This window comes from Echinops telfairi, unplaced genomic scaffold (assembly GCF_000313985.2).
Source record: "Echinops telfairi isolate 266 unplaced genomic scaffold, ASM31398v2 ScPeMD7_7427;HRSCAF=8465, whole genome shotgun sequence".
NCBI lineage: Eukaryota > Metazoa > Chordata > Mammalia > Afrosoricida > Tenrecidae > Echinops > Echinops telfairi.
The window spans coordinates 2,127,510-2,151,726 of record NW_022111327.1 but is presented as its reverse complement, the minus strand read 5'-3'; the positions used below and the strand labels follow the sequence as shown (position 1 = coordinate 2,151,726).

Below are 24,217 nucleotides of genomic sequence, written 5' to 3'. Positions count from 1 at the left end.
TTTAAGACCCCAGACGCTATATCTTTTGATAGCCGGGCACCATCAGCTTTCTTCACCACATTTGCTTATTCACCCGCTTTGTTTTCAGGAGGCTGTACTCTTTACAGGAGTAGAAAACCTATGCTTTCCCCCATGGATCGGCTGGTGGTTTCAAACTGCTGACCTTGCAGTTAGCAGCCCAATGCATGACCACTATGCCACCAGGGCTCTTTCTCTATTCCCTGGGGTTCCCTGTAGGAGCAGTGACTGAGGAAAGATACCCTTGGCCCTAGAGATGCCACTAGATTAGACTCTTTTCGGCAGAGGATGAAAAGGTGACAATCAAGCACTTCTGTGTCTATCCAGCACTTCCAAGAGGCTGAGTAGAAGTTTGGACATGTGCGTTTGGATGTCCTGTAAAGTCTTTTTTTTTTTTTTTTTTGCTTGTTGGACGATGTTTTTACTTGATCTTCACAACCACCCGCGGGGTAAAAGTGCAGACCAGGGCCTCGGCTCAGACACAAGATGGAGTGGTTGGCTCACACCACCACAGCCCCAGGATTCATCCGAGTTGGGGGCTGGAGCTGCAACTAGGTTGGCTGACTCCACAGGAGGTCCCAATCCTATTTCTTCAAGCCCACAGCCAGACAGGAGCCCCCTAGGGCTGGGCTGCCCACTGCCCTCTTCTTTCTTGGAAGATCCAGAGACCAAGGCCTCTGTGCTAGTCTGAGTTGGAAATGAACAAGCTTTATCTCCGTATGCCAGGTCCGCATCAAAATAGGAAACTCAACTCTGTCGGTCTCCACAGCAAAGGCCACCAGGTGCGCAACCCAGGTCTGGGCACACACTCACAGGCTCGGCACTGCCCGTCCCCTGCACTCCAGCTCACGTACACTCGAATCGGGCAGTCCAAGGCAGCCCCCGTTCTGCCCGCATTTTTCTGAACCTGAAGACAGTCCTGGATGCAGAGCCCCTTGGGGCTCTAGGAGCGTGGGTAAGGATTCTGGGGAGTTTTGGAAACGTGGCCCTCTTTCTACCTATGCAGGGAACTCCTTTCTCTGGCTGCACATGGCGTGAAGAAGAATCGCTGAAGATGCACAGAAAGACAATGGGGAAGAGAGAGAGGAAAGGCTCGTGCTTGGAGCTCTTGCCATGGGCCTGCTGCGCCCATGGTCCATGCCCATCACCTCCTCAGGAAGGATCGTGTGCCCCATCATGCGCATGGAGCAAATGGCCCACAGAAAGCCTACATGAAAGTCTGTTTTCTTGTCCCCATCCACTTCTGCAATTCTATCTACTATAGCCCATTGGGGAGCTACTCCCTTGCATTTCCAGACCCCACAGAGAAATGTATCACAAAGCATTTCGGACTCATATGTATATTTGCGTCTATCACAAAGGAATGCATCTGCTGGAGAGGCACATCACTAATGAGCTTCATCAGTCATCTCAGATCACCAGTATTCAGTACTCATTTGCAATAATGGAGAATTATTTTTCAACTGGCTGATCTAGTAGAATACGTCTTTTATCCTTACTTGTATGTGTTGGAAGTCTCCAGGTGGCTCAAATAGTTTGCACTCAGCGACTAACCCCAAAATCTGACTATCTGAATCCATGAATCCATCCAGCAGAGCCTTAGAAGAAAAGCCTGATGATCTACTTCCAAAAAGCCAGCCACTGAAAACCCTACTCTGATACCCTTGAGGGCACCATGGATTCAATGAAACCAACTCAAAGGCAATGGGCTGGGGTTGGATTTTATACACGATGAGCTCAATATAATACAGTTCTTCCAGAGCACAAAAACAGGGGCAGGCCCATCTTGGCTTAACACCGAACTTAGCAAGTTCCTAGCCTGGTGAACGTGGCTAATTAATTACTCAAGTTCTCAGATGAATGTTTTGGTCATCTGTAAGATACAAGTAGGATGACAACATGACATCCAATTCACAAAGCTAGTAGAGCACCGGATGAGTAGTGAAAATAAAGGGCTAGGCACAATGTGAAAACAAGCAAACAACAACATCCACAGCTGTCGAGCTTATTTCTAACTCACCAATCCTGGAGAGCGGAGTAGAACTACCCTTACAGGGTTTCTGAGGCTACAAATCTTTACAGAAGCAGAAGCTTTCTTTTTTCTCCCACAGAGCAGGGTGGTGAGTTTGAAAGGCCTTTAGATTAGCAGCCCAATGTTTAACCCCTTGTGCTAACTGGGCTCCTTAGGCACAAGGTAAGCATTCACTAACTGTGATGCAATTCCTAGAACTTCGAGCTCACTCTAAAGCGGCCAACATTGCAATCTTCATCGTTTATATACTTCACTCAAAGCTGTAGATCAAGCAATGTTGGTGTATTTTTGCTTTGTTGTGTTTTCTCACAAAGAGCAGCTGTCCTTCTCTGAGTCTTAGACTAGCCCATTTTCATCCTAGTGGTGTTTTGTTTCTTGGTGTGTGTGTGTGTGTGTTTTCCTTCAGAGTTAATAATTTATACAAAATGTTACTGGCAGTCTTAGAATATAACCAATCTTCTTTTCCCTCAGGGGAACCTGAATAATCCAACCTCCTTTTCTTGGCCATAAAGGGACTCTATCTAAAAATGACATACTTAAAAATGAGCTTTCTTATTTTTGCCAATACAAATTAGACAAAAACCACTTCTATATTATTTCCCCGATTGAAATTACACGCAACTTGTCCTTCCAAACCCCCCACCCTTTGCTTCTACACTCTCATAGAGGAAGAACTGCCTGGATGGTAGCTGAGCTGGGAAAAATAAGACTGCAGGTAAGCAACTGCTGATACATTTTCATGTTATTTGATAGCGTAGTGCAGTTTTTCTTACAGATTTTTTTGCCTAAGAGTAGCGAACCACCTCCCTTCACAGTAGCTCTACCCACGTGAACTGATAGGGCTTTCCAGCTTTCCTTTGGCACCCCTAGAGAGCTACATAGCAATTTATGAATGCAATTACCCATGAAAGCAAGTAAACACAAAAACAAAACAAGCCCATTGCTATCACGTCAAGTTTGACTCACAACAACTCTATAAGACAGAGTAGAATGGCTCCATAGTTTCCAAGGCTGCAATCTTATTGGAGGAATAGACTACTGTGTCTTTCTCCCTAGAAGGAAAGCACTGACCTTGCCGTTGAAAGTCAAGCACTTGTACCACTGCAGCACCAGGACTGCTACAGCGCATTATAGACAAACATTCTAGAAAGGTGATAGCGCCATCCTACAAGACTCATACTTATTTCAAGATGAAGAATCGCCTCATTGCTATTTTCCAAAGGGTTTCTTTCATAAACTATAGTGAAGGCCTAGCTAACTAGTTTTCTGTTGTCAAATACTGAAGAAATCAAGAACTCTTGGTACTTCAACCACCTTCATATTTCTTACACTGTGCTCACCAACCCTAATCAATCTCTAACATGGTGTCTAACAATCTGGCACATAACTATGTGGATAAATATGATATACGAAGAATGACTTTAAAATATATAAGCTAAACATCAATTAGGTAACGCTCTATGTCTATTTTGAAATAATTGCCTTCTCTCTCTCTAGAGGGATTTATCCATACATTTTATTAAGTGTTTTTTAATCATTTTATTAGGGGCTCATACAACTCTTATCACAACCCATACATACATCAAGTGTGTAAAGCACATTTTTACATTCATTGCCCTCATCATTATAAAAACATCTGCTCTCCACTTAAGCCCCTGGTATCAGCTCCTCATTTTTCCCCTCCCTCCTGGGCTCCCCTCTCACTCATGAACCCTTGATAATTTATGAATTATTAAATTGTCATATCTTGCCCTGTCCGACATTGGAATTCACTTGACTGAAGCCACTGTGTTGGAAAGAGTTCATCTTGACTTTTACTTAGAAAGGGAGAAAGATGAGGCTTTCCACTCCATTAAAGATTTACAATCTTAGGAACCCAAAGGGGGGCAGTTCTACTCTATCCATATGGTCACTATGAGTCAGAATTGGCTCGGTGACAATGAAAGGGCTTTTTTTGGGGGGGGGGCTGTATGTGTGTGTTTTTAGAAATGTGTATTTCAGTCCATTTAAACTTGTCTTTCTGCCCCTGAAACAATTTTATAAGAACCAATTTGGTTATCAGAAGATATAAGGTAATGATTTTTATTTTACTCTAGTGCACCTAATATAGGATTTGAACTTTTCCAAATATCCACCTGTAGATTTATTAAATAGAGTACTTGTAAGAAACGAGCATTGTGGATATCTAGGAACACAAGTTTCCCTTTTCATTACTATCTAGCATCTGCATTTCACTCAAGTTTTCTAAACATTTGTTCCTGAAGTTTCAGTTAGAGGGTTCATGAGACGTATCTACATCAAGGTTAAAACACGAAATCACTGTTTCTTCACTTGAACCCTAAATCCACAATCGCTGAGTCAATTCTGACTCATATTGACTCAACACATTTCAGAGTAGAACTCCACTGCCCAAGGTTTTCAATGGCTGTAATCTTATAAAAGCAGATCACCAGGTCTTTCTTTGAAGTCATCTCTGGGTGAATTCGCACCAACAACCCCTTGGTTACTAGTCTAGCACAAATTGTTTACACCACCCAGGATCCTTTCTTTATCCCATCTCAACTAATCTCCAACTGCCAGCTATCCAAAATTCTCTCCTCAAATACAGAAGCCATGTCATTGATGCTGCTGTGTGCCATCCAGTTGTTTTCGGACCCACAGTCACCGCTATGTACAACAGAATGAAACACTGCCTGGACCTAGCCATTGTTCTCTCATTTGAGCCCAGGGTTGCCTATAGACACGATAGTTATGTGAGAAATGTTTCTTCCTTATCCCTACTGACATTAGATGAATATTCTCTCTCCAAATGTTTTCGGTTCTTTGTAACAATTGTCTAGTGCCTAGCATAGTACTTAAGATAGAGTGGGCATATTTTAAAATCTTTTACCGTGGAAAATGCTAGTAATTCAAAACAATGTTTTGTTTGTTTTAATGGATATACTAACGGTTTCCTACGCTAGAGCTGACTGAGAATTACTTAAGAAAGAATAATACTTTTGAGCGACATTACAAAGAGGTGACGTCATAGGAGAAGATGGGACAAAGAGTTGACCGTGGACCTGTAGTACTGCACCAGGAAAGAACAACAAACTACTATGCCTCAGCCTCAACTCCGCTTCGACCTCCGGTTCTACAGCTTTCAATATATAAAGAAATGCACAGTGTCGTGCCCTTTACGGGTACTCAAGCAATATTTGTTGGCTAGCTGCATTGAGCTATATTTGCAGAATGGCAAGGATGTGAGGAAAGTTTCCTACCTAAAAAGAAAGCATTCACAGTGCTAGACGTTTGGTAGACAAATAAACAGTATAATTTCAGCCGAAAAGGAAAAATACTCAAACCCCTATCCAATAGGTTTAGTGACTTAGCAACCCAAATGTCAGAACTATGTTTCTGAAACTTAATTTAAAATATCATAAATCGTGTGTCATCAGCTTTGAGGGCAGCATTTCTTTCTTTCCTTCCTGTTTCCATTACTGGTCCCAACTTCAAATCCCCAAAATGTAATGAAGAAAACCTACACTTCACCTGCCTGGTGAAGCTTGCAAGGAAAAACAACATGCCAAACATCGATTTTTCAAAATCAAATTTAAGAGGGATGCATTAGACAACATTTTGAAAAGAATTTTCCATATACACTTCCAGAGCTCAGGAATTTATGATTGAAATGACATACCTTTAGATACTTCACTAAATCTACTGACTACCAAGGGACAGATGATTGCTCGAATTACCTAATAAGGAATCCTTACTTATGGCCCAGGGCATGCTTTTAATATAACTATCCCTTCCCTCTATTAAGTTAGAACTCTGTGCCAAATACATGTGACAATGAGGCTCCAGACTCAAATTACAGAGATTTATGCTCTTTGGAGTATATTTTCCCTTTGCTTGAAAGGACTGCCTTGAACAATTTCCCATTCCTTTTGATGGTCTTATCAACTGTGCAAAGCGAAGGAGATAGATATTTGAGATTTGAGGTATAGTCAAGACCTTTATGAAGATTAGGGCAAACGAGTTCATTCTGGATATTCAGATCATTATCTCGACCTCTTAATAAAATTTTATTTAATAAAATGCTTTCAGATAAAATAACATATAATGAAGAATTTCTTACTTCCTAATTTACTTGTTACCCAACTTTGCATTGGTATTGAATAGTAATTAAAAGACCCTTTGCAACAAGTCAATTCTACCTCGTAGTTGCCCTATAGAAGAGAGTAGAATTGCCCACCCCCATAGAATTGCCATGGCTGTCCATCTTTACAGAAGTAGACTGTCACATCTTTCTCCTGAGGAGTGGCTCATGGGATTGAACTGCTGACCTTTGGCTTAATTGCTGAGAGCTTAACTACTGTGCCAAAAGAGCTCTTTCATAAGAGTAGTTCTTGAGCTATCTATTAGATCTCGCTTCCAGGTGGTAAAGTAGCAGGCATAATAGGAGGAACACGTGATGAAAATCCATTTTATTTGGTGAGATGTTTAACTACTACACCAAATAGCCATTAAAAATTGATAATATGCGAGGTAGTGAAAGGACAATAAGATAGTTATTTGTCTGTTGCATTATATTATTATGACTATAAGAATAAGACTAATCTACATTTTTTGAGTGCTGAGCAATTCTCAGATCCATATGAGCCCTCAAGGATTATCTAGTCTAGCACATGTATATTCCTATTGAGAAAATGAAGTGACATGTTTAGTGTCAATTAGAGACACAGTCAAGTTGCCTTCTCCCACCATCCAACCAAAAGAGTATTGGACTTTTTCTTTCTTAATAGTTTATAAAATAACCATGGCCTCTTTGTAAACTTGTTTATTTTTTAATAGTACTGTTAGAAAATAAATTCCTGACTAGTTTCTTTTGGGTAAATATAATTTCACATGACCCAATTCTAAATACTCATCATATTCAAATGACTATCCCTAAGTTATGAGACTAGCAGCTAACCCTACCGGGGGGGTGGGAAGAACAAACACCATTTCTCTCTCCTGAAAAGAGAGAAGAAACCCCACGATTTTAAGTGAGGCTTCTACCTGTAGGAGTTGAGTGAGAATGGGAGGATAGGCACATACTTAGAAGAAAATGAAGGAAAGGCAAGGGGTTCTCATGAGGAGTGTGCGACCCAGCCTTCATTGTAATGTGCACAGACTTCAGCAGACAACTGGAAACCTGCCAGGGAAACGAGGCCCTGGAAACAAACTGGAAGACATTGGAGAGATTTTAGCCAAAACAAACAGCAGTAGGGGATGTGGTTGGCAGCCCTGAAAAAGCAAAAGGGCTCTATGAGTCACTCTTGACATTAATTTTGAATGGTATCATGCTTCCATTTTGTTGTCAGAGTACTTATACAGCATTTGGTACTCTCTACAAGATATATGAATATGCATCAGATAAATATATATTATATTTAAATACACCTACTATTCATTTTGTGTGTCTCATTACTGACCATATGCATTGATGTCGGCTTTGACAAAATTGTCAGGCCTGGGCCTCCCACTGTGGGCCATCGCCAACAAAAAGCACTAGCTGCCTTGGTGAGGACCAGGCCATAAGAGGAATGATGGCCATTCAGCCTTGGGACACCTTCTCCTGCTCATAAACTACATCTGAGTCTGGCCACAGACGGCGCGGAGGAGATGGCAAGATGACACCAGGTTGAAGATGGGAACAGAAAGCTGGGCGAAGGCTCAAAGGTGCCAGGGAGGTCAGTGAAGAGGCGAGAGGGCAAACTGAGGACAAGCAGAGTCCCACCCAGGGTGGGTACCAGGAGGCAATAAATGGCGAGTAACATCTGACCACCAACAACCACTAATAAAAACCCCAACACCCTAGGGCCCCAGGGTGATGAGGAAATGGGTCCGCCCTCAAGCCATGCACAGATGTACCAGGTGCCCGATAGATGGTGATCAATTAAATGAGTCCCCACCTCTCACATAACACCAACTCTGCATAATTACCTGGTCTTTGGAATCTAACCAAGAGGGGGTTTATGATGTATATACATACATATGTATGTATATTTTCCGAATTAATACAACATTGAAGCTATTAAAAATGTACAATAGAAGAAAGTAAATCCAAAAGATTTCACTTCCCTAGCCATGGTTTAAGATAGCTATAATCAAAATGTATATACCATATGAAATGTTCTAATGAATATCTGAAGTATAGCTCTGTGGTCCTAGATAAATTCACAAACCTTGCTTTTCAGAACAATATATACAAACAGGTTGTAACATTATTGATATCATTTTAAAATGAATAACAATAATGATAGCATTGGCATCATTTAAAGTGACATCTACAATATGCCAAGTATTTTGTATGCGCTTTCTAAATTTTACCAAATTTTGAAAGGTAGGTATTGTAAACATTTTGTAAATAAGAAAAGTTAACCCGCTCGAGTTCATATAGCCAGTTAATGACCAAGTAAACACTAAAACAGGCATGCATGGTTCTGAGGAAGCTAGTCTTTATAATTATTATTAATCACTTTTGTTGGAATATATTTCACATATCCGACTATTCAATACTTCAGTCTTATTAACAAGAGTTGTATAATGATCTCCACAACCAATTTGAGAACATTTGATTCTTTCTCGTACTCCTTGTCATCAGCTTCCCTTTTCACCACAATATGCTACCACTGCTGTAAATGAACATCTTATGACTTTATGGGATGTTTATCATATATTAACTGAACGTGGGAGTATTGGTGCTAAGAGTATGGACATTTTGAAAGCAAGTACTACATACTACAGTTTGTTTTCCAGTGAGGGCTGTGTCAGTGTACAGTGTTATGACCTCAAACAAAAGGAAATTAGTTTGCGGTGGAAAACAGATAAATTCAAAGTGGCAGAGGGAAAGTGTCTGCTGAAAATAAAGTTTATGTAAGCAACCGCCAACTCTAACACAGATTTCCTTCTTGAAGATTGGATGGCAGTGCATGTTCTTTATCTCTGAATCTGGACAAACACACATAACGCCCATAGAAATCATAACCGTGTTCAAGACCTAGTGTATGGTACAAACGTCATGAAGTTTGACTGAAAGGAATCTACATGGCTGTCAGGTTTTGAATGAGGATGTGGAAAGCTTGGAAGAGTGTCATTCCACTTTAACAACCAAAAAAGCTCTATTGAGGTCTGACAGCCTGGAGAAGTCACCACTGCAGGAAGGGCATGGAAGTATGCCCAGTTTCCTAATCTCTATGGAACAAAAGCATTAAGCCCTAGGGCAGCGGTTCTCAACCTGTGGGTCGCGACCCCTTTGGGGGTTGCTTTCACAGCAGTCTCCCAATTTATAACAGTGATACAATTACAGTTATGAAGTAGCAACAAAAATAATTTTATGGTTGGGGGTGGGTGTTACCATAATATGAGGAACTGTATTAAAGGGTTGAGGCATTAGGAAGGTTGAGAACCACTGCCCTAGGGGAAGGGAAAAAAACTCAACCATCTCCCAGGTACAGAGAAAGAAACTAAAAAGCCTTCAACTTCTGAAAAGAGGGAAATTAGTCCTGGGGTTAGAACATTAGAAATGCTCTATCACTTGGAGGCAGAAAGGTTAACTAATAAAGACCATCTATCTCCCAGAGGCATGGAGTCTGCCTAAAGCTAAGGGTTGAATGAGGAAAACTATGAATTGACTGCTATACACACACCACCAGCACCACCACCACCACCAGACTAGCAAGTACTGAGTAACAATCAATAGCAAAATACCACTAGGGAAAGGGAAAGAGCATGGGGAGAGAGCTTCTAGTCTGGTGTAGGTATACAGGAAAGGTCTAAAGCTGAGGGGGGAGAAAGAGCATTGAAAAACCTCTCCATCTAACCAACTCAGAGTGACTCTGAGCAGGAGATAAATTTAAGGCAATTGAAGAAAAGATATAAACCAAGCATAGATCATCTTGAATATTAGATTTATTCAAATTTCCAATTAATGGCCTAGCAGGAAATGTCTGCCCATTTTTGAGGTGGAACTACAAAGAACTTCAATCTCCACTGTCCTATGTTGAGACTGACTTTCAAACATTTTTGAGATACATAGGAAATCAAAGGTAAAAATAAGCCCACCCACAAGAGAAAAGTAAAACAAACAAGCAAAAATACTCACTGCCATTGAGTCAATTTCAACTAAAAAACATCCTATAGGACAGGGTAGAGCTGCCCCTGTTGGCTTCTGAGACTGTAACTCTGTAACTCTTTACGGGAGTAGAAAGCCCTCTTTTTGCTCAAGGACTGGTTTGAAAATGATGAACTGGGGGTTAGCAAAACAATGCATTAAACCGACTATGTGACAAGGGCTCATCCTCAACAGAAAAGAACCAATATGACCAGACTTAGTGATGACTTAGATGTTGAAATTATCAGAGATGTTAACAGAACTATGATTAATATAAGGAGCTCTGGGAGCCCTGCGGCTTAGGCTTTGGGCTGCTAACTGCAAAGTCAAGAGTTAAAATCCACTGGCAGCTCTTTGGGACAAAGATGAGGCTATCTCTGCTCCCATCAAGATTGTCTGTCTTCAGGAACAGTAGTGGAAGTATCAATATCATGAGGATAGGAGGATGGGGAGAAGGAGGAGAAAGGGGGAACCCATCACAAAGTTGGATATATGGACACCCCCGCCCTAGGAGGGCCAGTAAGAGAAATGTGGGTGGAGGAAGACAACGGATGGGAGAATGGGTAGGAAAGAGGGAACCGATTACATGGAACTGTGTGTGACCTCCTCCCTGGGGGACAGACAACCGAAAAGTGGGTGAAGGGAGACATCGGACAGGGAAAGATATGACAAAATACCCATTTATAAACTATCAAGGGCTCATGCGGGAGGGGGGAGCGGGGAGGGAGGGGAAAAATGAGGGGGTTTAAATGGAGAGAAAATGTTTTGAGAAACGATGTACAAATGCACTTCACACAATTGATGTGTGTATGGATTGGGATAACAGTTGTATGAGCCCCTAATAAAATGTTAAAAAAAAAGTTTACATATCCTAAAAAAAAAAAAAGATATTAAATAACAAAAGTAATATATAATTGATCAAGAATTCATGAAGGTGGGAGCATGGGGGAGGGAGGGGGGAAAAAGAGGAGCTGATACCAGGGCTCAAGTAGAAAGAAAAAGTTTTGGAAATGTTGCTGGCAACATATGTACAAGTGTGCTTAATACAATTGAATGATGGATTGTTATATGTAAGAGCCCCCAATAAAATGATTAAAAAAAGGAAACATAAGATTTTCAGTATTGGAAACCTTATATTGGGTCCGTCAACTCGATGGAAGTGGACTTGTTTTGTTGGTTTTATTATTAATACGTGAAGTACGTTAGAGGAAAATACAGAATATATGTATGAACAAACTGTAAAGTTCAACAGTTATTAGCTATAAGAAAATGTCAAAAGATAATGCTAGATGTGAAAACCACATTTTAGGTTCAAAAACAATTGATCCGGACTGAACCACACACAAAAAGGAGAACAAAAAACACACACAAACATGAAAATGCGCATGCATTCCCAGAAGAGAACATATGAGAACTGAGGAATGATATCAAACAGCCTAACATGTATGAAAAGAAATTTTCAGAAGGGAGCAGTACGAATATTTGAAGAGATAAAGTCCAATGACTTTCCAATTATAATGAAATGTGTCAAACCACAAACTTAAGAAGTTCAGAGACCCCCAAACATGATAACTATACCACCAATCACAATAAAAGAAAACACATGAAAAACTGACGTTTCCATTACAAAGAAGGCCTAGTCTCTAAGAAATGTTCAAGAAAGTTCTTCAGGCAAGATGATCAAATGAAAGAAATCTGGATCAACGCAAGAAATAAAGATCCTAAAACTGCAACAAAAATCCCAAACCAGTCCGTAGCTGTTCAAACACATAGTGACTTTGGAAGACAGTAGAACTGTAAATCTTTAGACAGACAAACTATCCCATCATTTGTATGCAGAATAGTTTGTTAGCAGCTGAGTGCTTGATGGCCAAGACTCCTTAAATAGCCAAAGTGAAACAGTGTTTTCTTATTGCATATCTAGAAGTATACCTTATCAGTTGTTTTTTGACCTATTTTAATTTTTTTCTAGTTTTTAATTGTTTTGTTTTCTTTTTGGATTGAGGTTCTTCTGTGTTGTATTTTGTTACTGGTTTTGTTGTTGTTGTTTTTGGTATGGGTCTTTATATGAAATCCAGGATAGGTAAATCTATAGAGACAGTAACTGGATTAATAGTTTCTTAGAGCTATGGCAGCAAAAGTTGGGGGAAAATGGGGAGCTAGTAATGATTAGTACAATAATAAATAAAATGTCCTAAAACTTATTGTGGTGATGACCACACAACTCTTGTTAATATATTTAAACCACTGAAGTGTATGATATGTGAATGATAGGCCAATAAAACTGTTAAAAAGAATACAGTAATAATGTTTTGATGCATACTGCAAAGTGAAAAGTGACTCCCATTTGTTATAAGAAACCATTGTAGATACCTTAAAATTTAATATAATTGACTTTACAAGAGTTGTGATTATGGATATACACGCTGTTAAATCTTTTCCAAACGAACATTATGCAGTGCATGACTGCAAAATGTGAAATCATAAGAAATAAGATTTTTTTAAAAAAAAGAATGACAACCATGACCATAGCACACAAGATGGAAGGAAGGAATTGGAAATATTCTTAAACTAAACAGTGAAATGATCTAATGTTATTTGAAGGTTGTTATAGTTGTGTGCCATCTAGTTTATTCCAAATCATTGCAAGGCAGGAGGGCAGATTACAACTGTCCCACATTGTAATCAGAAGCAGATTGCAAGGTATTTCTTGCATGGAGTGACTGGTGGGTTCTTAACTGCTGCCCCGCTGCCCAGTGCAGTAACCATTGTTCAGACAGGGTTTCTTTCATTTGAAGGTTAGATTGATTTAAGAAATACAGTACAATATTGAAAATCTTGATTGTGATGGTGGTTACCAGACCAAACTTTGTCCAAACTCATAGAATTGTATAGTTAAATGAATAAAATGTACTTAATAGAGAGAACCTCAAAAAACATGAGGGTTTTTTTTTTCTTTAAAGGAAATTATCATGCATAACTTACCTTTTTCACCCTGTTGTCTTCTCTTTTTTCCCCTGTTCTGAAACCAATGATGAGAAACCATCTATCTTCCTGTGTTACCTAAACTTACCTTTCCTTTTACTTCCTGTGACGAGGTTTTATTTCTAAAATCTGGTAGTGGAGAGAGTTCTATACCTCTTCACAATAATAAGTGCGCACACACACACACACAAACACACCTCTAAACTACAATATGTATGGAACCATGGCTACTGCCAATTTGACATACAGAAAATTGTTTTACGTCTCTGCATAGATATGAAGGCCCAACCAAGATCACACAAATGTAAATTAATTATTTAGACTGTGATAGACATGAGGTAACATACACATCGGTGTCTGTATCCTATCAATTCCTATAGCGCACCGATTCTGTTCACAGGTTAGGTCTAAATGGTTTGAAAAACCTTTTGCTATGAATATTGGTCTTCTCTCTATTCTGTATACTCACTACGGTTCTTTATGCCTTTAGAACCTTTCCACGGGCTATTAATAATATGTAGTTTCTCTATGATAGGGTACGTGTGTATAAAATTTTAAAAACCACTGGCCCCAACCTGAGTAGATGAATTAGAAAAGAAGCCCCTTTTGGGCAGATGTAGCCCTCAAAGTGCAAGGCTAGGCTAGAAAATGGCACCTTTGTCTGGATAACAAAGAATCTCCTTCCTCTGAGCTTAGACCAGAAAACCTCTGTAACACTCATGCTTTCTACCCGGGACCCTTCTGTAAGGGCTGTCCAAGGGTGCAATGTAGCAATGATGAAACATACAACTTTCCCCTACTTCTTAAATGCTTCCTCCCCCCCACTGTCATGATCCCAATTCTACCTTACAAATCTGGCTAGACCAGAGGATGTACACTGGTACAGATAGGAACTGGAAATGCAGGGAATCCAGGACAGATGAACCCCTCAGGATCAGTGGTGAGAGTGGAGATATCCGGAGGGTGGAGGGAAGGTGGGATAGGAAGGGGGAACCGATTACAAGGATCTACGTATAACCTCCTCCTTGGGGGATGGAGAACAGAAAAGTGGGTGAAGGAAGATGTCGGGCAGTGTAAGATATAACAAAATAATAATAATTAATTAATTATCAAGGGTTCAAGAGGGAGAAGGGGAGGGAGGGGGGAAATGAGCTGATATCAAGGGCTCAAGTAGAAAGCAAATGTTTTGAGAATGATAATGGCAACAAATATACAAATGTGCTTGACACAATGGATGCATGTATGGATTGTGATAAGAGTTGTATGAGCCCCCAATAAATTTTTTTATATCATATGTTTTATAGTCTAGAACAAGTTTTGGCCTAGAGACAGTGATCTGGATTTTGAGGAAAGCTTTATATAAAGAAAGAAATGTGTTCATGTAAAATGTTATATAACATTGAGAAATTGGCAGTTCTGTGTATTAGAGTGGAAGGAAAGTAGCACCTAATCAAAGGGATCGGGTTACTAAAGCCCACCCCAGCCAAGCTAAACTCACTGCTGTCCAGTTGATGCAGACTCACAACGACTTTACAGCATAGAATAGAACTGGCCCAGTGAGTTGCTGGGACCTACTACCTCATAACACTGCCACTGCCTCTGGCTAGAATGCATTCATATCACCCTATACAATTATAACTTGATTAATGTATATGTAGCCTCCTGGGATGAGTTTAAATGTCACTTCCCCATGGAGGCCAACACTGGCACTTCAATACGAATATAAAGGAAGCCTCTCAGTTCTACACTTGCATATTACGTTATTTTCTTACAGAGCATATATACAATGGTAATTACACTATTATCTACATGCTTCTTTATATACTATATAAGCTTTTTGCCCGCTCTGGTCAACCCTCCATGCAAAAACATAATGACTTACCGTATATACTCGAGTATAAGCCGACCTGAATATCCACCGAGGTACCCAATTTCACCACAGAAACAGCATTAAAATGTGCTGGAAAAACTTGACTTATACTCGAGTATGTATGGCACTCATTTCTAGACTGTAAGCCCCAGAAGTGCAGGAACCTTGTCTGTTTTATTCATCAAATTATCCTTAAAGACTCAGTGGAACTTGGAACGTAATAAATGCTCATGAAATAAATGCAGAATTTTAGCAAATTCTCACATGCACACATATATATTCATGTACAGAGTATATAAAATAGAATGTAACGGAAACGTTCCATTCTAGAACATTTAGTTTAAAAGTTGAACGTGGGCAGCTAGAATGTTACAGATGTACAACACAAAGCAAGTAATCTTTTCATTTGGATACATCTCGATTAAATTAGTTCCTTATTAAACTGGTGATTTTATTTTCTTCTGTCTGCTAGTAAGCTTTAGAACTTATGTGTGGTTGTTTAGTTCACAATAGATTGAACAATCCATTCCTTTTTGTAATAGTCATTTTTCAGGTATCACTGAGATATCTTAATTTCATTCATCCCTCAAGGTGAAATATCATAATTTACATTATTTGATTACAGTGTGAAGTTTTGACTCATAGTTATTGCGGCTACTGGAAAATAAATAATGATTAAGCTAGCTCCACTTACCAAATAGATTCTGCCATAAGTACCAAGGCCAATGGCTTTATCCAGTGAGAATATTCCAGTTGGATCCTGCAAAAAGTTGAACAAAAACTGTGGCTCTCCTTGGGAAAATGGCTAAGCATTTAACTATCTTGAATGGTATTTCAATCTGCCTTGTTCCCTTAGTAGTTGCATGGAGGAAGTCTTAAATTTATTTAGCAAAAAATAAACATGTTACAACCTCTTAACCGTTTGAACTGGGTGTAGTCATATATAAAAAGGAAATAATGATACAGGCATTAAGTGATTGTGTAAATGAATTACCATCACAATTCATTTCATATTATGCAAAGGCAATTATGCAAAGACAAATCATCATATACCTGATGTAATTAGAAAATATAGAAATAAGCTCATTTACTTTTAATGTCCATCTTTGGAGTGCTAACAAAACAAGAAGAAAGTTTAACACAGCAATGATGAGTAAACATTAGATATAAAGTCTAGATGACTGATTTATGGAAGAGATATCCTAGAAATTAATGTCTTCCTTTTTATTTGCCCCACCCCCACTCCCTGCCTATCCCGGCTATTGTCTTTCTAAATACAATTAACAAAGCAAGATTATGGCATTAAAAACATCATTTGGTAAAAACAACAACTAGACAGTATTTTTGTTTATTTATCTTTGCATCAACTGAATACATTACCATGCCATACATTTACTCATATTTGCTCTCCATTTTAATCTTAAATATGTTGTCAGGAGAGAAAAAAATATATAACATTTTTAAGGATAGCTTCCTCAGTCTTCCAAATCCATCCTCAAACACTGTTTTCTTACCTTAAAATATGGGTGCTTCTTTCTTGTTCACAAGCGTATGTCATGGAATTTTTTCACCGCTTCAATTTTTACTCTACCCACCTATTTTAATAAAATTTCTATGACATGTGGATACTTACTTATATTTAATAATTGTGGGAGCATTGGCACGTTTTTGGAAATTTGCACACCCTATAGAAAGCACATTTTAAACACATAACCATTTTTATCACCTTTAAATGTGCGTAAAACCATTGAACATATGCAACGCATATGATGGAAATCAGACTCGTTAGAACTGACGTGATATTTGTTATCTAGCACAATTGCTACAGGGAATGGATTACTAGGGTCACTTTCATCAAGATTCAGGTGGACAGTGTCGGGCACCTTGAGTTTTAGCCTCAAGTCTGCTGTTCATTATCTGCATGAGTATCATTTACAGTCTCTGAAACTCAAAGTATCTTACACATAAAAGGAACACGTTCTTCTAGGTGATTTCTCAGCTCTAAATCCTATAGAAAAAAATAAGATTCCACCATAAGAATATCCAGATGTTTTCCAGGGGATTGATAAGAAAGCAGCACCCTATTTCCTCAAAGTTAAAGTCACAATACTTAAAAGAACAATAATAAGCAAATGTTTCATGTATCACACCCCTATGAAAATGTGAACATTCTTTAAAAATATAATTTTGAGAATTGTGTAGACATAAAATTAACTTATTCCAGTGCTTTTGATATTAAGCCTATCATATTTGTCATTAAGAAGGTTATCCTTAAACAATAAAGGCTTCAATACTTTATCACTTTGGCATATTCCTTTGGAAGATATCATTGAGGAATTTATATTAATTATTATTAACTCTGGAGAAACAGCCTCTGGACATCTGTCAAAATAATCAAATACATTAGCTTATTCTGATTGGTAAACCAATCTCCATTATCATCAAAGCTATGTTTTTAGCTGGGGTGGGCGAGGGTCACCATGTAGTAGAGAATAATTGTATTCTTTGTTTAACCTTTATTTCTGAATCTTTGAACATTTCTCAAACTCTCATTGAAGTATGTAGTTACTGGACATTTTGTTCTGTCGTACATGGGGTCTCTAACTGGAAGGCACCTAACAATAACATTTAATTCCTTAAAAGAGACACCAAGGAAAGGAACTGGGATAGTAGATTTTCTCTGGAGGAAGTTCATGGAAGCCTTGTTTTATATACACTCATTGTTTTGAAACATCTTCCTGCTTGCAAATAATCATATCATCAGAATTCTCTCAACCCTCACATTTCATGAAAGAATGGTCCATTTTTTTTCCTGTTTTTACAGGCAACTCAAGGAAATATTCATCTATTCTAAGACCACATGCTTATTAATTTCAAGTGATAGTGTTTTCCTCTCTAACCGATCTGCTGGAGAAACGTGAGGCTATCTGTTCCCCTAAAGGTTTACAGCCTCAGAAACCGCATCTATGGTGACTATGAGTCAGAATTGACTCAATGACAGTGAGGTTTTTTGGTTTGGTTTTCATTTAACAACACACCAGTGCCTTTCCAGATTAAATAATGGTCAGACTAAGATACCAAAAAGAAAAACCCACTGCTATCCAGTCGTTTCTGCCATATATGAGGCTTTTGAGGTGGCAAACCTTTATGGGAACCAAGAGACTCATCTTTCTCTGGCTGAGTGGCTAGAGTGTTTAAACTGATAACCTTCCAGTTAGCAGTCCAATACTTAAATTACTGAAATAATAAGACCTAACTCTTTACATATTATTGTTCACCAAATTACAGCAAAACAAGTTCATTCTGGTATCCCAAGGAAGCGAGCACTGAAAAGGTCACAGAGCATGTAAAATGTCTCCATCAGAGGAGTCTCTGCTCTGCCATTGTAAGATAAGAAAACCAGAAGAGAGGTTTTTTTAAATCTATTACTGCTATATCAAATTGGAGATTCAAGGGTTTGTTATGGTTTGGTGTCTCACTTGAGTAAACAGGGCAGTACACAAAAAGCTCTAATTGCATAAAAGATGTTCTCAAAAGAAGAAATTACTAAAAAAATCTAGGTCTTTAAACATTTTTGAACCAAAATCTATTACGCAAACGATTTATCAGTTATCATTTTGAATGTATCTAAACTATCTCCTGCAATTTAGAAATCCTGGTCTGGGTGCTCCTTGAAAGCTAGGGAAGGGTAAGGAATGAACACCTTGATGAATACTTGTATTAAGAGCTAAGGGCTTCCATAAGCAAGGGGAGGGGGAAAGAACAGGAAGGAAAAGAGCCACTAGAAGGCAGTATTTACCGGTCAAGGGAGGACTTTCAGAAGCAGCGCAGGAAGGACAGGACCAAATATGGTAGAGGTGGAGGAGGAACACATGGTCAATAGGGATAGCAAGGGAATCACTACTCAAATTTGAGGTGTGATTTCAGATTTGGGGCAGTGAAGGAGAGTAAGAGAGCAGGTTCCAATAGCCAGGCAGCAAAAGAAAGGAAAGCAAGTGCACTGTACGTAGACGCTAGTAGAGGTTTTCTTCACTTTCAGTTAAGTACTAAAAATAGCAATATTAAGAAAAGTTTATGAGCTGAGACAGAGTCTGAAGGTGGTAGATGTGCCAAAGAGAAGTGCCAGAATGAGCTTCAGAGATAGACTTGGAGAACTGATCTTCACAATTCACACGGAGTGCTTAGAAAGGCATATCTCTGCCTCTTGGTGGCTGGGTCTCCAAATGTGGGTGTCACGCATGCCCACTATGTAAAAACCATCAATGGAATCTAGTGAAAATCAGATTCCTTGGCCCTACCAAGGAATTATTAAATCAGAATATCTGAGGATAGGCCTAAGGAATCTTCATTTGAAAAAGATCATCAGATAACTTTTGTTAGCCAACATGGGAACATCACTACTGTAGACTGGAAAGAGAAAACAAAATATATTGAAGAAAAATGTGCTAAGGTGATATTCTAGGATACGTAATGGACCGTATGCACAATGTGCGTATCAATTCTAGTGGACACAAATGTAAAATTACTTCAAAACAGGGGCACTAAGGGGCTTGGTACAAAGGAAGGTTACCTTCATCTGGGTGGCAGAAAATTGGGAAAGCTGAGAAATATATTTAAATATAAACCAAATGTAGCGCAAATATAGATTTTGGATCATGTGCTATTTCAGATCACCTCTTACACTACTTCCCTCCAAGCCTGTCCAATTCTGACCCCAATATAGATTAGGACTACACATAGCAGTGTCAAATACTAAGGCCACAGCCATGAGGAATGCCATTACCATACTGGGCACAGAAGCCAAAGGGGAATATCATATTGAAAGACATGCCAGATTTGGAGATGATTAGTTTCCAGTCGCAAGGTTTGGGAGCACAGGCATATTCGGAGAAAACACACACAAACACACACACACACACACACACACACACACACACGTATTGCTACAGATATAATGAATATATACGGCACACATACTCACAGATATGTCTAAAGACAGAAGGCTTTACAATTCTCTTTTCAAAAAGGAACCACAAACCACAAATATCTGGGCTTTTTGTTTTCTTTTATTACCAACAGGATAGACTCATTTGATAGTGAATCCGGAAAACTTAGTGCCACCCATTAATTAACATGTAATGGAGTTGACCTATTGGACTGAAAATTAGGTTGACTCTTTTATATGTCTAAGGCATCCTGAAGAGAAAAATCTAACACCAGTTGCCTCCCAGTGTCCCCGGCTTTCACTCCTGCTTACAGTTAATTTTATGTGTGTGTGTGTGTGTGTGTGTGTGTGTCTCCGTGGTAAAAATATGCACAGCAAAACATATCTCAATGCAACAATTTCAACATCTAAAATTCAGTGACACTGCTTACGCTCTTCAAGTTATTCAACCCTGTTCGTAACCCTTTTCCAAATCACTTTACCATTAACATAAGTTCACGGCTCCTTAATTCTGCTTACAAATTAAGTATAAAAATAATATCTAATGGCTGTCTACTAACAAAAATAATAGATAACCTTCCTTGGATTTCTTTAAATCTCAATAGGCACAACAAGCCTCACCTCTCCCAAGGGTTCTTGTCGCATAGTCTTTTTAGCTGTCCCAACCTATAAAGTTCACGTTCCCTCAATGTTTAATTATTCTATTCTTCTCTGCATGATTGTTTAGTCCTCATATTTTTAATTCTTCACTTTAAGGTGCCAATCACCCTTTATTGCTTGGCTGTTGCCAAGTTAGTATCCTTGGAGCTGAGAAGATGTCAGCTTTCTGCAAATTTATGGGAAGGTACAGTACCATATATAGGTTTCTTTACTTCTAACCACCACCATCTCCTTATCAAAAGGAAAACTTTCAAACTGTTCATTTAGTTAACACTTGACCTCCTCCTTTACTTTTATTTCTTCAGAGGCTCAGGAGATAAATCAAATGCAAAGCAAAGAAATTCACAAATCTCTGATATATATATATATATATACACACACATATATATACACACATATAAAATCAATGGCCAAAGCAACAAGGAACTCTTTTCTGGTTCTCTACAATTTAACATAAAGGAAATGTTAAAGGGGGTCTTGTTTCTTCTACTAGATTTCGTGGGGTTTGGGGCCTTGGGGTTTGGCCAGGGAGAATCATGAATGATATGCTTGGGTGGCCAAGCCCTTCAAACATGGCTTTTGTATAAATTTTAGAAGTTTAGTAACTTTTGGAAGCTGAAGACCACGAGGTTTCACTAATCTATAAGGTAAATCCACTCAGCCATTTCTTGATGGCTACATTACATTGTCTTCTTACTGCTCCTACTTTAAAAACCAACTTAATCTTTCTTCCTCACGCCATGTCCTTTCACCTTCAGAAAATTAATATTCTAGTGGACTGCAATAGAGAGACTGGGATCTTTCCTTTGATTTCGAAGGCGGTTCCCACCAAAGTCTTACATCCGGGAGCTGGGACTGCGTCACTTAGTCTGGGTCATTTCTCTCCATTCAGTGTGTGTATAAGATTTTTTCTATTTGTTCCCCTTGAGTTTAAAAGCCCCTGTCCTATAATTTCTATGAGGACTTTCCTAATCCTTGCGTTGTCACTTTTAGGAAGTAATTTATTTCAGTTTGCCCATGCATGGTTTCACATGTTTGCCTCAATTTGCTCTTCGGCTCACCCCCCGCCCCTGGACTGTACATAGAGAATGTTAGAAGGGGATAATATTTATGTTTTGCTTTACATTTTTCAGTGGATGCAAATTTAATCTGGATATGAAAGTGCTGTTCAGAAAGGAAATGTATTTCTTGTATTTCTTGTTTGTACACAGAGAAGGAAAGAATTGGGGCACAAGTGCTGTGGAGAAAAATTTTATGAAGCAGCATCAATAATCACTGTTAATATTTGTAATTTATCATGTTTGTATTGAAGTTGTTGTGGTTGTTGTTAATGGTTAGGAATTTCCTAAAATGTAACCCAAGTAGTTACCTCCCTCCTCACTCCATTTTATAATTAATTTATATAGGCAAGGCTTTGAGAACACTCTGTTTTCTGAGGGGCCAGGCATCAGCCATCATCATGAAGACCACCTTTAAATGACAAATATGAACAAAATGAAGCCAGCCAGCCTTTGAGTAGCCCCATAACCTCACGGTTAATATTTAGCCTTTCCCAAAGCAAGCAGGCCAGTGCCCTGAACTACAGTTGCTTGGTGATAATTCCAGCATGGTGCCTGCTTTTCTGAGAGTCCAGGGGCCCTATGCATTCAAGGGAGGGTGCGAGTGAAATGCCAATCTAAAAAGGGAACTTAAAAAAACGAACTTGGGTAGGATCCAATGTCAGCCAGGAACCAGATGCCAATCAAATGAAGGCTGCCACTCAGAGTAAATCTACTAATACCGATGGCAACAATAATTTAACACTCAAATACAATGGTGGAGGAAAGCTAGGCATTCAGGAAAAAAGAAACACACAAACGAAAGCCACAAGAAACAGCAAGATTTTGTTAGCTATGGGTGCAATCCTTTTTCTTTTTAAAGGTGCGCGCGTGCGTGTGTGTGTGTGTGTGTGTGTGTGTGTGTGTGTATGTAGTAGTAATAGTAGAATTCACTTCTTCCCTAATTGGTCCCCAGTTCTCTCACTCCAGCAACCCTAGATGAGGGGGGCATTGCACTAGCAAGAATGAGGTTTTGTGGTTACGTGCCATCGAGTAAGTTCGAGAAAATGCTCTTATCTCACAGCCATCCAGTTGATTTGGACTCCTAGCAACCCAACAGGGCGGGGTAGAACTGGCCCTGTGGGTTTCTGAGATGGTAACTCTTTAATGGAGTAGAACAGCTCCTCAGAAGCGGCTGGTGGTTTGGAACTGCTGACCTCGTGGTTTAGCAGTTCCGCCCTTAAGTACGATGATGCCACCCAACAGTGTGAGGACTTTTTTTTTGAAACTGGTGTGTTTTAGAAGTAAAAATCACTGAGGCCAAAGCAGCAGGGGATGGGCCTGCAATGGTGGCGGAGTGTTCCCTGAAAGCCACGCGCTCTTCCATGCGCTCTTGGGGCAGGCACTTCCGGGACCAAGCAGGCCAAACAAGCTGTTTGGGCCCACAACCCCCTAGGACACTCTACCCCCCTCCCTCCACCACCACCTCTGCCTCTCTTCTCAGTTTGGCAAGGTCAGGCACTTAGAGGGGCGTCTTTTAGGCTCCCCTTGAGGCCCTGAGGTCCCTTCCCTCGAAGTCCTGGCCCTGGGTGCAGGTTTACAGGTCTTCGCCCTCCCCCGCGCCCCCGCGCCCTCTCCCCCGTTTTCAGAACCAGCAACACTTTGGGGATGATGGGCGAGTTCCACTCACCGGCAAGTGGCCCAGATCCGTGACCTCCTTGTCCCTCCAGCCCCCAGGTCCCGCCATGGCTTCGAGCTGATGGGGAGCGAGGTGGCGGCTCAGGATCTGAAGGGGGAGTTGAAAGGGGGAGGGAGAGGGGATAAGGGAAAAGAGTGGGGAGCAAGGGTTGGGGGGTTGGAGGAATGGAAAATGGAGGGAAAAGAGCGGCGGGTGGAGTGGAGCTGGAGTTGAAGAGGCGGGAAAGCTAGTTGGGCTCTGCGGGAAAAGCGCCGGAGCGTTGGTTCGCAAGAGCAACTCGCTGGAGAGGTGTCCCGTGCGGTGTCGGTCCGCGCAGGCTGGGTGCGCCTCTTTCAGGGTGGGGAGGGGGGCGGCGCCAGGGGGGGGCCTGCCCATCAGCTCCAAGGGGATTGGTGCAGCGTCACGTCGCCAGGTGGGCAGCCGCGCGGCCCGGAGGCGGGCTGGCGGGAGGGGAGGGCACCAACCGAGGGAGGGGTCGCCGGACTGTAACGGTTTTCGAAGACGCCCTCTCCCCGCCTGGAGCCCCCCTCCCAGGTTCCCGGAGGCCCCCGCCATCCCCTCCCCCGCTAGCGAGGGCTCCGCAGGAAACTTTTTCCAGGCAGCTGCCAGCCCCGGAAAACCGGTCCCGCGCGGGGCCGCTCCCAGTCTGGGGCCCCGGGCTCTCGGTCTGTGTCCCACCAGCCCGTGTCCAGGGCTCCCCAGAAACACCCAGGCGGGTGCTCCAGGTCTCCGTTTATTTCTGCGTTTTCGGTCTGGCTCTCTCATTTGATTCTTCTGGGGATGGCAACGACCTACCCCGTCCCACAAGGAAGTGCCTTGCCACAGTGGGGG

At 40.5% G+C, this 24,217-nt stretch overlaps 1 protein-coding gene across 3 annotated transcripts in view; it reads right to left on the bottom strand.

The window, feature by feature from the left end:
- NRK (Nik related kinase) overlaps positions 1–23,656 on the bottom strand; it is a 148,206-nt gene extending 124,550 nt beyond the window's left edge. For all 3 annotated transcript variants that reach the window (XM_045298595.1, XM_045298597.1, XM_045298596.1), the window contains exons 1-2: positions 23,378–23,656; positions 15,740–15,805 (exon numbers count right to left, since the gene is read on the bottom strand). In XM_045298595.1, coding sequence (XP_045154530.1) covers positions 15,740–15,805; positions 23,378–23,434 — 123 coding nt within the window. In that variant the 5' untranslated portion in view covers positions 23,435–23,656. The remainder of the gene's footprint in view (positions 1–15,739; positions 15,806–23,377) is intronic.
- Between the last annotated feature and the right edge of the window lie 561 nt (positions 23,657–24,217).